The sequence below is a fragment of the Myripristis murdjan genome, chromosome 6, assembly GCF_902150065.1.
Source record: "Myripristis murdjan chromosome 6, fMyrMur1.1, whole genome shotgun sequence".
Classification (NCBI taxonomy): Eukaryota; Metazoa; Chordata; class Actinopteri; order Holocentriformes; family Holocentridae; genus Myripristis; species Myripristis murdjan.
This window is the reverse complement of record NC_043985.1, coordinates 9,901,623-9,913,118: the sequence shown is the minus strand read 5'-3', so window position 1 is coordinate 9,913,118 and position 11,496 is coordinate 9,901,623. Positions and strand designations below refer to the sequence as shown.

Here is an 11,496-nt window from a genome sequence, read left to right as displayed (position 1 = left end):
TGCCGGAGGATGTCTGGAGGGTGATAACTGTTTTATGTATGTATGTCTGCATGTATGTATTTATGTTAAACTGTACCCCTCCTCTCACCGCCTTCATTCATGTTTTCTTGTGGGACGTGACACACACACACACACACACACACACACACACACACACACACACACACACACACACAGGCCTGCTCTTGCTGTCACCTGCTCAGGTCCAGGTTGAGTGTGTGTCTCTCCCTCTGACTGTGTTATACGAGTCGGACAGTGATATGAGTGCCTGTGTGGTGTGTGGCTCCCTCTGGTGGCCTCTTGTGGTCACTGACCCAGGCTACCTCCAGCTGCTGGGATCCATTTTTTATAGGAAGCCGGTTGTATGTTGTGGTGAAGTTGGAGCATTGACTAAACACAGCTTAGGAGGCCCTCGCTGTAGCTGAAGAACATGAACAACACTTATTTGCTTCTCTTTTACTTTTTTTTCTCTCTGATTTCTTCTGTCTAATTTCTAATGTCTTTTCTTGTAACTTAAGGTCATATTGCTGTGCTTGTGCATAGTTTTCCTGCAATTTTCTGGGTTATTTCCTGCTAATTTGTTCATCCGCTTTTGTCCTCCATATTTTTGACGGAAACCAAGTGAATTTGCGCAGGTTTCAGAGGGTTACCTGCCTGTGAAAGCTGCGTTCAGACACCTTGAACAAGCATTTAGACACAAGAAACATCTGTCCAGCATCACTGATCTGACCTTTTTTTTTTTTTTTTTTTTTTTTTTTGCTTTTTTTTGCTTGTTTTGTTTTGGCATTTTTCCAAGGAAGCAAATTTGTTCAGGTTTCCAAAGGATTGAAAGGATTGAAAAATCTGATTGTTTGTAGAGGCCCTCCTGTATGTTGAGGAAGGTGTGGGCATTGGTGGGACGTCCTGTGGTGAACCCAGTACTGCTGGCTCGTTGAGGGCAACACATACACTCAGAAAAGAGCAATCCATATCCATCATTAGTTTCTAAGTTTTTATCTTACATTTTTCTTAAACTAAAAGTAACAACATGTTCCCTTACATTAATTTTTATTTCATTATTTACTCAGCAACACATCAAAACAGAATCGGCTTTTATCTCCTACACATTTTACTACAGAATCTCAGTACAGTAGACTATAATGCTAATCTGAAATGTTAACATCCACTGATGAATACATGAGCTGGACACAGAGGAGGCAGAGAGAGCAGTGGTGGTTGGAACAGAGAAACCAGCACTGGGACGTTTGTGTGTCCAGCAGATGGAAGGATGACGGCAGGATGGAAATGGTCTTTTTCAGACGACTAACAGCCCAAATAAAGAATAGTTACAAAATGCTGTTATTAAACTTTGCAGATGCAGCGGCGTTTTGAGAGGCAGCATTTACAAAGCATCCAGTAAAATATGATTCCTAACAGAATGGGTCATGAAAAAAAAAAAAAAGTGAACTCTAAGTTGAAAATCAGAGCCAGTTTCCTCTTCAGATACATGGGAAGGCTGTGATTAAGACATTAGCTGACAGGAAACTTGTATTTAAAAAAGTAAAGATAAACAAGTAAAGCTTGAGCCCCTGTGGTGTCTGTCCATCATGTGGAGCCTCAACATGTTCACTATGTTCATTCATTCATTCACTTTCCACACCGACTCCTTCTAACCCTCAGGGAGCCGGTCTGCAGCTCGGCTCCAGGACCCGGCTCAGACCGAACCACCAAACCAGGCAGCCGGTCACATCCTCTCTGCTGTTCCTCTGATCAACGTGAGCGCTTACCCTGAACCCTGAACATAAACTCAACAGACACTGAAAACAAAATGCCACCCAGTCACCTCTTACACATCATCTATTAAAAAAAAAAAAGAACAAAACATTTGCTAAAAACGGATCTCATTATATCCCCAAGTCTATTATAGGCATAATCGTTAAGTGACAGTATTTTAAATTCCAAAACTTAAATAAAGAAAATGTAATCAAAGCATTAACATATGAAAAATATCCTGTATTTATTATTTAGATAGAAATGTCTAAGCTGATGCTTCAGATCTAGACAGAGAGGAGCAGCTAAACCCATGTGGTTTCCATCCTGTCTGGGAAAAGGCAGTGGACTGTTGGTTTTAAGCTGAGCTCCTGGTGTGACTGTGGCTCCTGGAGAGGAGGAGCACGCTCCGTCTGACGAGGAGGGCAGGGAGGAGCAGGAGTCAGCTGATGGAGGCACGCCGCGGCTAATTTTAGGGCGCTCAGGTGACAATGTTGTGACAAAAAGGAGGTGCTAGTAAGTCTCATTAAAGTGGCACGAGGTGAAAATTTACTGTAAGAACCCAGCCGTGTTATCGGTGTAAACCCCATCCCCACCAGCGGGGGCGCTGGAGATCCTCCACATTCACCCTGTTTGTCCAAATTAAACTCCGCTCTAAACACCAGACAATACATGGACAGTGAAGTTACAGACGCTGCTGCTGACATCATTTGAAATGGAGAAGTAAAAACAGTGACAGCAGGGCAACGGCAGGGGAAGATGGGAGGATGTTTGTGTCTGAAGGGCTTTGTCTCCTTAAGTTGAATTGGATTAAAGTTTTGGTTCAACCTTTCTGCTGGAGAGGACCCACAGTTAGAATGAGCCCAACTTCACTGAGTTGTCCATGTTTTTCATTCGGCTTTTTGGCAACACAGAACTGTAATTTGTTATAACCGCTTTCACCAGCAGGCTAACTTGGCATAAATGGCAGTGAGCGTCAGCATTGCTAAGACAGGCTGCAACAGCACCGTGAGCTGGGGAACGCAGCATCACAGTGGGCGGGTCCACCTGTCACTGTGACTGTTCAGCAGGTTTCACGTCCCTGCAGCTGCAGAGGTCAGGCAGTTTCAGACTGAATAATGGAGTGGAACTGGAATGGTCATTCAGTCTGAACATCAGGCTTGTCCAGAGCAGCGTACGTCCACATCTCTTTGCTAGATCGCTATGAATTTTCCATCATTCACATTACCTAGAGGATGAAATTTTTAATCCTGAGCTCTAATCTCAAAAAATAATGTAACAGTGGCAGTGGTGGCTGTTTTCATGTTGACTGGAGGATGAAACCTGGCCATCTAGCTGACCTCATGGCTTTCTCTCTAGCGCCATCAGCAGGCCCAGCGGGGCAGTTGGGTCTGTTTTGTACCTCCAAACACCTCCAGTGATATTTCTCACTGTGAAAGTAAATCATAAGCTGAGCAGCGACTGTTGGGTGACCTGGTTACTGCAGGGCAACCAGAGCATTGTGAGCAGGAAAATACTGGATATAAGAAGGTAAATATTGGGGAAAAAGTGAAAAAGTGTTTCACACACAGGAAACAGGTCATTCTGAGGAACAAAATGTTTACAGGTGGTATAAACATGTATACATTTACTATCTGTGGTTGTTTTTGATTATTGTTTTGTACAGTATCATGAAATGACAGTAATTACAGAGGCAAAATATAATATCGTAGGATAAAATAACTCCAATTTTCACCTGTTAAATATGAGAAGAAAAAAAGTGTTGGGCCACCATGAGCTGCCAGAGCAGCTTCAGGGCTCCTCAGCAGAAACTCACCGAGCCTCTGGAGCTCTGCTGGAGGGATGGAGCTCCATTCTTACAAAAGATATCGCCTCATTCGGTGTGGTGATGATGGCAGAGTCTAATATGTCACTCCCATGCTCAGCTGGGGTGGGATGTGAAGGCCACAGCATCATGATTTACCAACAGGACAAAGGGGGACAGGTGGAAAATGTTGCCCAGAGGATAACAGAGCCAGACCTCGTCTCCTGGTGGACACCACACATGCTTCCACCCACTAGTGGAGAACATGGTAAAGGATGACTCATCTGACCACAGACCTGCCTCCAACCTTTCTCTAGACCAGTGCCAATGGTTCTGCACCAGTGAACTCTCATATGCGCATTTGTCCTCATTACGAGGGCTTCACACACTGCAGGCCTACCAGAATATCTCCATGTATTGCATCACGTGGAAGGATGGTGCTCCATGTCTCCAGCAGAGTTTCACAGATCTGTAGACTCCATGTCGAGGCGTGCTGAAGCTCCCGGTGGCCGAACACCTGACCAAGACACTGTGTTGGCATTTCCTTTGTCACCTGTCTGCACATGGCCAGCAGGAGGCTGGAGCTACTTAGGAGAATACGTGATGGAACATTTTACAGACCTGATTTTTACTTTCTTGAGTTTCAGATGTAATCTGCCGTTCAGGAACATGAGAGGAGCATGAGACCAGGCCACCAGCCCATGATTTGCTGGATTTGAACAAAAGCCCTCTCTCTTCAGTAACTGTGCAGTGGCAGATTTTAGCCAATGCTGAATGAGAAACATGGCCTCATTTACTAATATTTGCAATGTTAAAAAACTGTATAAAAGGTATTTGTTAAAGAAGTGGCTTGCCAAGTATTTTAACTGAAATTGAAATTCTTTAGATTAAATATGGATCAAACTTTTGTGGACCCTGAAAAGCCTCGTGGTCAAGCTCGGTGTGATTTCTTACTGGACGCGTGCCCCCACATCTGACTCCCAGTCTCTGCCTGGTGGTAGATTTAGTGAAGAACAACAGACAGGAGGAGTTTGGCCGGGTTGTGCTATTGGACTTTATCATAGAAAAATAGGTATTGGCTAAGAATACATAATAATATCATCCGTAGCATCATCATAGTGCTAAACATGTTGGCAGTCGGGGTGTGAACGCACTGAACCGTGACGTGTGGATTGGTGGAGAAAACATGTAAGCTAAGACAGACACTACGAGTTAAAACCCCTTAAAAGCTCCTCTCTGATTGGCTAATCTAACAGCTATTGTGCTCTCCCATTGGTTGGAATGTTCTGGAATAAGGACACAGATTTTGCTCAGTCTGGTTGCCTGTGTTACTGGGAGGCCTGGGCTAGGGTGGCCTGCCAGTATACAGGCATTAGCTTGCCAATTAGGAATCGTTTGTGATTTCCTGCTGCTGCTGTCAGAAGCTGTTGGTGTTGTTGGTGTGCAGTCCAGCGCGAGGCCGCGGCGCCGGGCTGTGGTTGTTGCTGCTGCTGCTGTTCTCCTTGCTTCCCACAGACGTCATGCTGTCCAGCATGTGGATCTTGCCCTGCTCCTCCTTCATGAAGAGCTCCACCATCAGGATCTTCTCCTTGTGGATCTGCAGGCTGATGTCTTTGGGGATGTCAGGGATCAGCCAGTCCACAATGTCATTCATTAGCATCACCACATTCTGGTGGAAAGGAAAGTTTTCTTAGTTTTCTCTGGGTTTCTCCTGGTGTGGTTGTTAATGCTGGTTTTTAGCAATATGCAACTTATGAAGTTCTCGTCCTGCAAAATACATTTTTCTGTTTTGGACGGTACAGGCTAGCAGGAGCTAATGGTCCAAGCAAGTGGCTGGTGAGTCTTGTGACCCACCAAACAGTTTATATTTGTGTCTGTTTTATTGCATTGTACGTTACGTAGTGACCGCTCAGTGTGTGCTGCATTTTTATAGTAGGTAGATGGTCTGTGTTTTGTGATGGCAGAAGGCTTCTTTGTTTAGTTTAGTATGTTAATGGTTCTGATACGTCCATTTTTATCTTTCATACACATGTAATGAGGAAATGTGCAATTTTTCATTGCGTTCCCCGCAGTTCTACAGAATCTAACATCGTATTTTCTTGATCACAATAAAAGTAAAGAGCCTAATTTAGAATATGAATGGTGTTGACACCTTGTCTGTCATGACTGTTTTAAAAGCATTGGGCAAATACCTGGAAGACGATGACGAAGGCCAGTCGCACAGCCAACACGGCCCAGAACTCCTTAGAGATCTCATAGGGAGTGGCCGACCAAGGAGGCTCCCTGTAGTCCTTATACCTGCACACAGACAAACACATTTCTCTGGCCAGAGTTTCTCACCCAGACATCTGGAAAGAATTCGGTGATTAACTTTGTTTTTGTTTTTGTTTTGTTTTTTAGTTTGGTTCAGTTCTTGATGGAGTGCTTGATTGGTTGAATGACTGACTCATTGAATAACAGAGACATTTAATTAAGTATGGAAAACACTATTTATTGTCTCAATACGGTTTTTATTTGCAAGTTAGCCCTGAGCCTGACCACAGCTCTGGAATATCAGCAGTCTGACTGTGCTGTGTGTTGATAAACCCGTGGTGCTGAAGTCACAGACAAGATTAGTTAACTAAATATTGTAGTGGAGACAGAAGACGACAGATGTGGTTGTTATTTTAGATGTTTGGTGTAGTTATAATTGCAATTAAATACGGGACAGCAGCTTGTACCGATCTGCCTGCTCCTTAAAATGAATCCAGACGCGTTACATCACTGAGTTTGTGTGGAGACGGGAATCAGATCAGTTTCCATATCCCTCTGTGAAATTAATGTACATCAATCTATAGCCATGCATTCTGCCATTGCTTTGCAAATGATTAACATTAAATGACTTGATTCCCGTGAGCCTATTGATTCTCACTGTTATAAAATGAGAGGCAGAGGCTCTCAATGTTTCTCCGTAAAGCATCTCCAAGTCAAAACACACCTTAAACAATCTATCAGACCTGCACACACTGCTGCTGTTAGTCTGTCCCTGAAACTGTGAGCATGTTTCTTTAGACGAGGGTCATATCTGACCAAAATGCTGGCACAATTTTATGAAATTCAGAGTTTAGGATTAGGATTTCCTGACCTTGATTCATTATTTTGTGTACAAGATTTAGGATTTTGTGTGCACAAAGAAGTTGCCTTGGCCTCTCTGGAGCTCTGCTTTTGGTTTGTAAATGTGTGTGTGTGTGTGTGTGTGTGTGTGTGTGTAGAAAGAAAAGCTTGCAAGGTTTTTTTTTTTTTTGACTTCTACTAAAGACGATTCCTTGATTCAGTTTAGTTCATAGCTTGGCTCACCAACCCGTCTTCCTCGTCAGGGCACCATGTGATTCCCTTTTCAAGTCTTGCCTGCCTGCCAAAACAGGAGACTCTGATACCAAAACCAAACTGGCACAATTTTTATCTCTAACTGCCGGTGAATCCAGCTTGACAGTTAAGATCGTTCTTTCCAAGCTGTTGAGGACAGATACCCGTTTGAGACAACAGTATAATTACAGCAAACAAATGAGACTATACTGAGCAGACTGAAAGCTCTCTGCAATGTGCCGCCAGGACAGATTTTGTGGGAAATGAGCTGAACTGCTTTATGGCACAAAATGGAGCACTCTCAGAGTTGTTAGCAGTAGCCAGAGGAGGAAGTGTGAGTCATATGAGACAAAAAAAATCACCTGAAAGATGTTTACCTCCTTCAGTAAACCCAGGGCACAAGGAGAGGGAGGGAGGAAAGGAACCAACAAGGTTTATGGGAAATACAGTCTTAATATTGAGAAACACTATCACTAATAACACCACTGGTATGAGACAGACACTACCAGTAACTTCAAACATGGTCTCATTTGTCAAAATCCAAATTAATCTGCCAATCATATACTGATGTTTAAAAATGCTGCCTGGAGCATCTTACTGGTTATTTGTGCAGTTTAGTCCTGGAGCTCTATACAGCAAATTATCAGGAGGCGGTTTTCCCACCTGCAGATCTCCACTGGATAACCAAGGTGCAGCGGGTCCCTGGGCACCTTGCCATCCTGGAAGTGGCTGACATTAAAATAGGACAGAGTGTGGTTGACAAAGCCGTACATGGAGCCATCGGGGCTGTACATGTACTGGTAGACCAGCCGGGGGATGAAGTCTGAGGTGAAGGAGATGACGAAGGCCTGGGTGGGGACAGGGTGGAGAGGGGTGGGGTACAAAGTCACCGTGAGAAAACTGAGCTCGGGATTTGGAGTCCAGGTTCCCGCTCTTTAAAAAAAAAAACATTTTCCAGGATTTTTCAGTGACTCACATACATGTTAGCTGTTGCTGACAGAAAGTCACAGAATGATTCAAAGTGAGCAACTAGCTCAAACCTGCATGAACCTGATGTCTCAGATTACACGTTGTCGACACATTTATGCAGAATGTCATTCACATGTAATAAAAATCTAAACAAAAACACATGGACAACATGCTAACAATGTGCAAATATGTTGTCGTATTGATCATCATGTTTATTTTGTCTGTTTTTGACCTGTTTGGCTGTGCAGACACGTGATGCTGCACACTGTGAAAGCATGACAGCTGCTTATGAATGTTGGAAGTCCCTCAGTTTGCAGTTAATATCAAATGACATAGCAATGCAATAAAAAAATCCCTACAAATTACAGAGTTTCAACAATCATCTCTGGGCCAATCACGTATGTATGTACATGTATGCAGCACTGGTATGTGCGCACTGGGGGACGTAAAACTTGAAACAAGACCAAGTACAGCCAGACTGGAGACAGTTTTTCAGCATTTCTCAACACTTTTCAGCAGCAGGGTTAAGTGGATTTACCAAGGCAAGGACCAAAAAAATGTTTTTGGATTTGTTTGAGGAAATAGCTCTGCTCTGGATGTCTACAAAATGTTGTATGCACACACATGTGTAAGCAATATTTTGTATTATTTACTTACATTGATGATGACAGCCACTTTTGCCACCCCCCTCAGCAGGTTGTACCATATTCCTGGAGACACATAAACATGGACACACAGTGCACATCAGATGACACTGAATTCAGTCTTTTAATCTTGACTCTGATAATGATTTACTGTACATTAAACACTAGTACCAGTTTAGTTTAGTTTGGTTAGTTTGAGGGCACAATTTAGTTACTTTTCTTTTAAACCCGTGTTCTGATACAAATCCAAACGCAGTGACAACCTAAAATGACTTTTCTCAACTTGAACATGCACTATCTGGACAAAAGTATTATCCTTGCAAAAAGTAAGTATATTTATTCAGTCTCATCACCACAGGTGTATAACCTCCAGCAGCTAGCCATGCAGTCTGCCTTTACCAACATGAGTGAAAGAACGTCTGGTTCTAAAGAGCTCACTGAGTTCCAGCGTGCTGCTGTAATAGTCATGTAATGCAACAAGTCAGCTGCTGAAGTTTCTTCCCTCCTTGATATTCTACCATCAGCTGGAAGTGGGATTATTATAAAGTGGAAGCATTTAGGGGGGCGGCACGGTGGTGCAGTGGTTAGCACTGTCGCCTCACAATAAGAAGGTCCTGGGTTCGATTCCCACCCAAGGTCCTTTCTGTGTGGAGTTTGCATGTTCTCCCCGTGTCTGCGTGGGTTTCCTCCCACCGTCCAAAGACATGCAGGTTAGGTGAATTGGAGAAGCTAAATTGCCCCTAGGTGTGATTGTGTGTGTGAATGTCAGTGTTTGTCTGTCTGCCCTGCGATGGACTGGCGACCTGTCCAGGGTGTTTCACTGCCTTCGCCCTATGTGCGCTGGGATTGGCTCCAGCACCCCCCCGCGACCCTAGTGAGGATAAGCGGTTAAGAAGATGAATGAATAAATGAATGAATGAATGAAGCATTTAGGAACCACAGCGACTCGGCCACCAGGGGCAGCACCATGTAAAGTTACAGAGCGGGGTCACCGAGGCTCATAGTGCGTAAAAGTGGCCGACACTCTGCCGCCTCAGTAACTGCAGAGCTCCAAACCTCCTCTGGCATCAACATCAGCACAGAAACTGAACGCCGGGAGCTTCATGGTCGAGCGGCTGCACGCCAGCCTCACATCACCGAGCACGACGCTGAGCGGCGGACAGAGCGGTGTAAAGCACGCCGCCGGACTTTGGAGTGGTGGAAACGTGTTCTGTGGAGCGACCAACCGTCCAAAGACATGCAGGTTAGGTGAATTGGAGAAGCTAAATTGACCCTAGGTGTGATTGTGTGTGTGAATGTCAGTGTTTGTCTGTCTGCCCTGCGATGGACTGGCGACCTGTCCAGGGTGTTTCACTGCCTTCGCCCTATGTGCGCTGGGATTGGCTCCAGCACCCCCCCGCGACCCTAGTGAGGATAAGCGAAGGAAGATGAATGAATGAATGAATGAAGAAGATGAATGAATGAATGAAGTGGCGGACTTTGGAGTGGTGGAAACGTGTTCTGTGGAGCGACCAATCAGGCTTCTCTATGTGGAGGTCTGATGGACGAGTCTGGGTTTGGGGAACGCCAGGAGAACATTCCCTGCCTGACTGCAATGTACCGACTGTGCAGTTTGCTGGAGGAGGGATAACGCTGTGGGCTGGTGTTTCTGGGCTCGGCCTCGGCCCCTCAGTTCCAGTGAAGGGAAATCTTAAGGCTTCAGCTCACCGAGACATTTTGGACAATTCTCTGCTTCCAGCTTTGTGGGACCAGTTTGGGGAAGGCCCCTTTCTGTCCCACCATGACTGAGCCCCTGTGCACAAAGCAGCTCCATAAAGGCGTGGCTGACTGAGTTTGGGATGGAAGAACTTGAGCGGCCCGCACAGAGCCCCAACCTCAACCCCATCCAACACCTTTGGGATCAACTAGAAGGGAGACTGCGAGCCGGGCCTTCTGGTCCAACATCAGTGTCTGAGCTCACAAATGCTCTTCTGGATGAATGGGCAGAAACTCCCACAGACACACTCCAACATCTGGCAGAAAGCCTCCCAGAAGAGTGGAAGCTGTTCTGCTGCAAAGGGACCAACTCCATATTAAAGCCTCTGGGTTTAGGATGGGAGCTCAGAGAAGCTCCTGCAGGTGTGATGTGGAGGTGGACCAGGACTTCTGTCCAGACGGTGTGTATTCACACACAACAGTAAGCATTCTAATAAAGCCGAGGTGGCAGCAGGACATTCCAGACAGATAAACGATTAATTAAAACATTTCATAATGATATAAAGCATCAAGTTTTCCACATTTCCCTCTAAAGCCTCAGCATGCCTGATATTCAAAGTAAGCAGTTACCTGTCCAGTCTTTCTGCTCTCTTTCTGCTTACAGAGACGTGGATGATTCTGGTATCTAACATCTCATCTCATTTTTCATTAAATTGACATGGATGATCTCACAAAAAGTAATTCCTTTACTATAATGGTAATTTCATGTTTTGTGATGGTGTATTTTTAATGTACCGATGTCTTTGGCTCTGGCTGCCACAGGCCTCCGCAGCTCCGCCACAAACTTCTTAGCGTCCAGTCGGATTTCGATGATGTTGTTGAGCAGGGCGAAGAGCGGCGCCAGGGGAAAGGACGCCACAAACAGCGTCACAAAGCCAAACTGGATGACTGCACGCAAATGGACGAATGGAGAAGATATTAATTATCACAACAGTCATGTACAAGGGATCAGCCGCATTCTATGGTTCTCTGTAGATCTGCTAATGTCAATATAACACGCACTTTGCACATATAACATATTAATTCTTATTTCTTTTCTTCATATTTTAATGTGCATATTATATATAGCGTAACTAATTTTTGTCATGCTGTTCATCCATGCACAGTGGATGCATGCACCTGTTTGTTTTTGTTTTTTAACTCTTTACTCCCTGATGAAGGCCATGTTGGCCCATTTTAAACATGTTTAGCCATAGAGAATAAAGGTTTTACTTTATTATGTTTTTTGGA

The 11,496-nt window shown here is 44.5% G+C and overlaps 1 protein-coding gene across 1 annotated transcript in view; it reads right to left on the bottom strand.

Moving 5' to 3' along the window:
- Positions 1-1,038: 1,038 nt before the first annotated feature.
- The window catches only part of LOC115360470 (anoctamin-1-like), a 55,393-nt gene continuing 44,935 nt past the window's right edge, over positions 1,039-11,496 (bottom strand). Inside the window, exons 21-25 of the mRNA XM_030053398.1 lie at positions 11,002-11,154; positions 8,525-8,577; positions 7,562-7,746; positions 5,746-5,851; positions 1,039-5,222 (exon numbers count right to left, since the gene is read on the bottom strand). Coding sequence (XP_029909258.1) covers positions 4,971-5,222; positions 5,746-5,851; positions 7,562-7,746; positions 8,525-8,577; positions 11,002-11,154 — 749 coding nt within the window. The 3' untranslated portion in view covers positions 1,039-4,970. The remainder of the gene's footprint in view (positions 5,223-5,745; positions 5,852-7,561; positions 7,747-8,524; positions 8,578-11,001; positions 11,155-11,496) is intronic.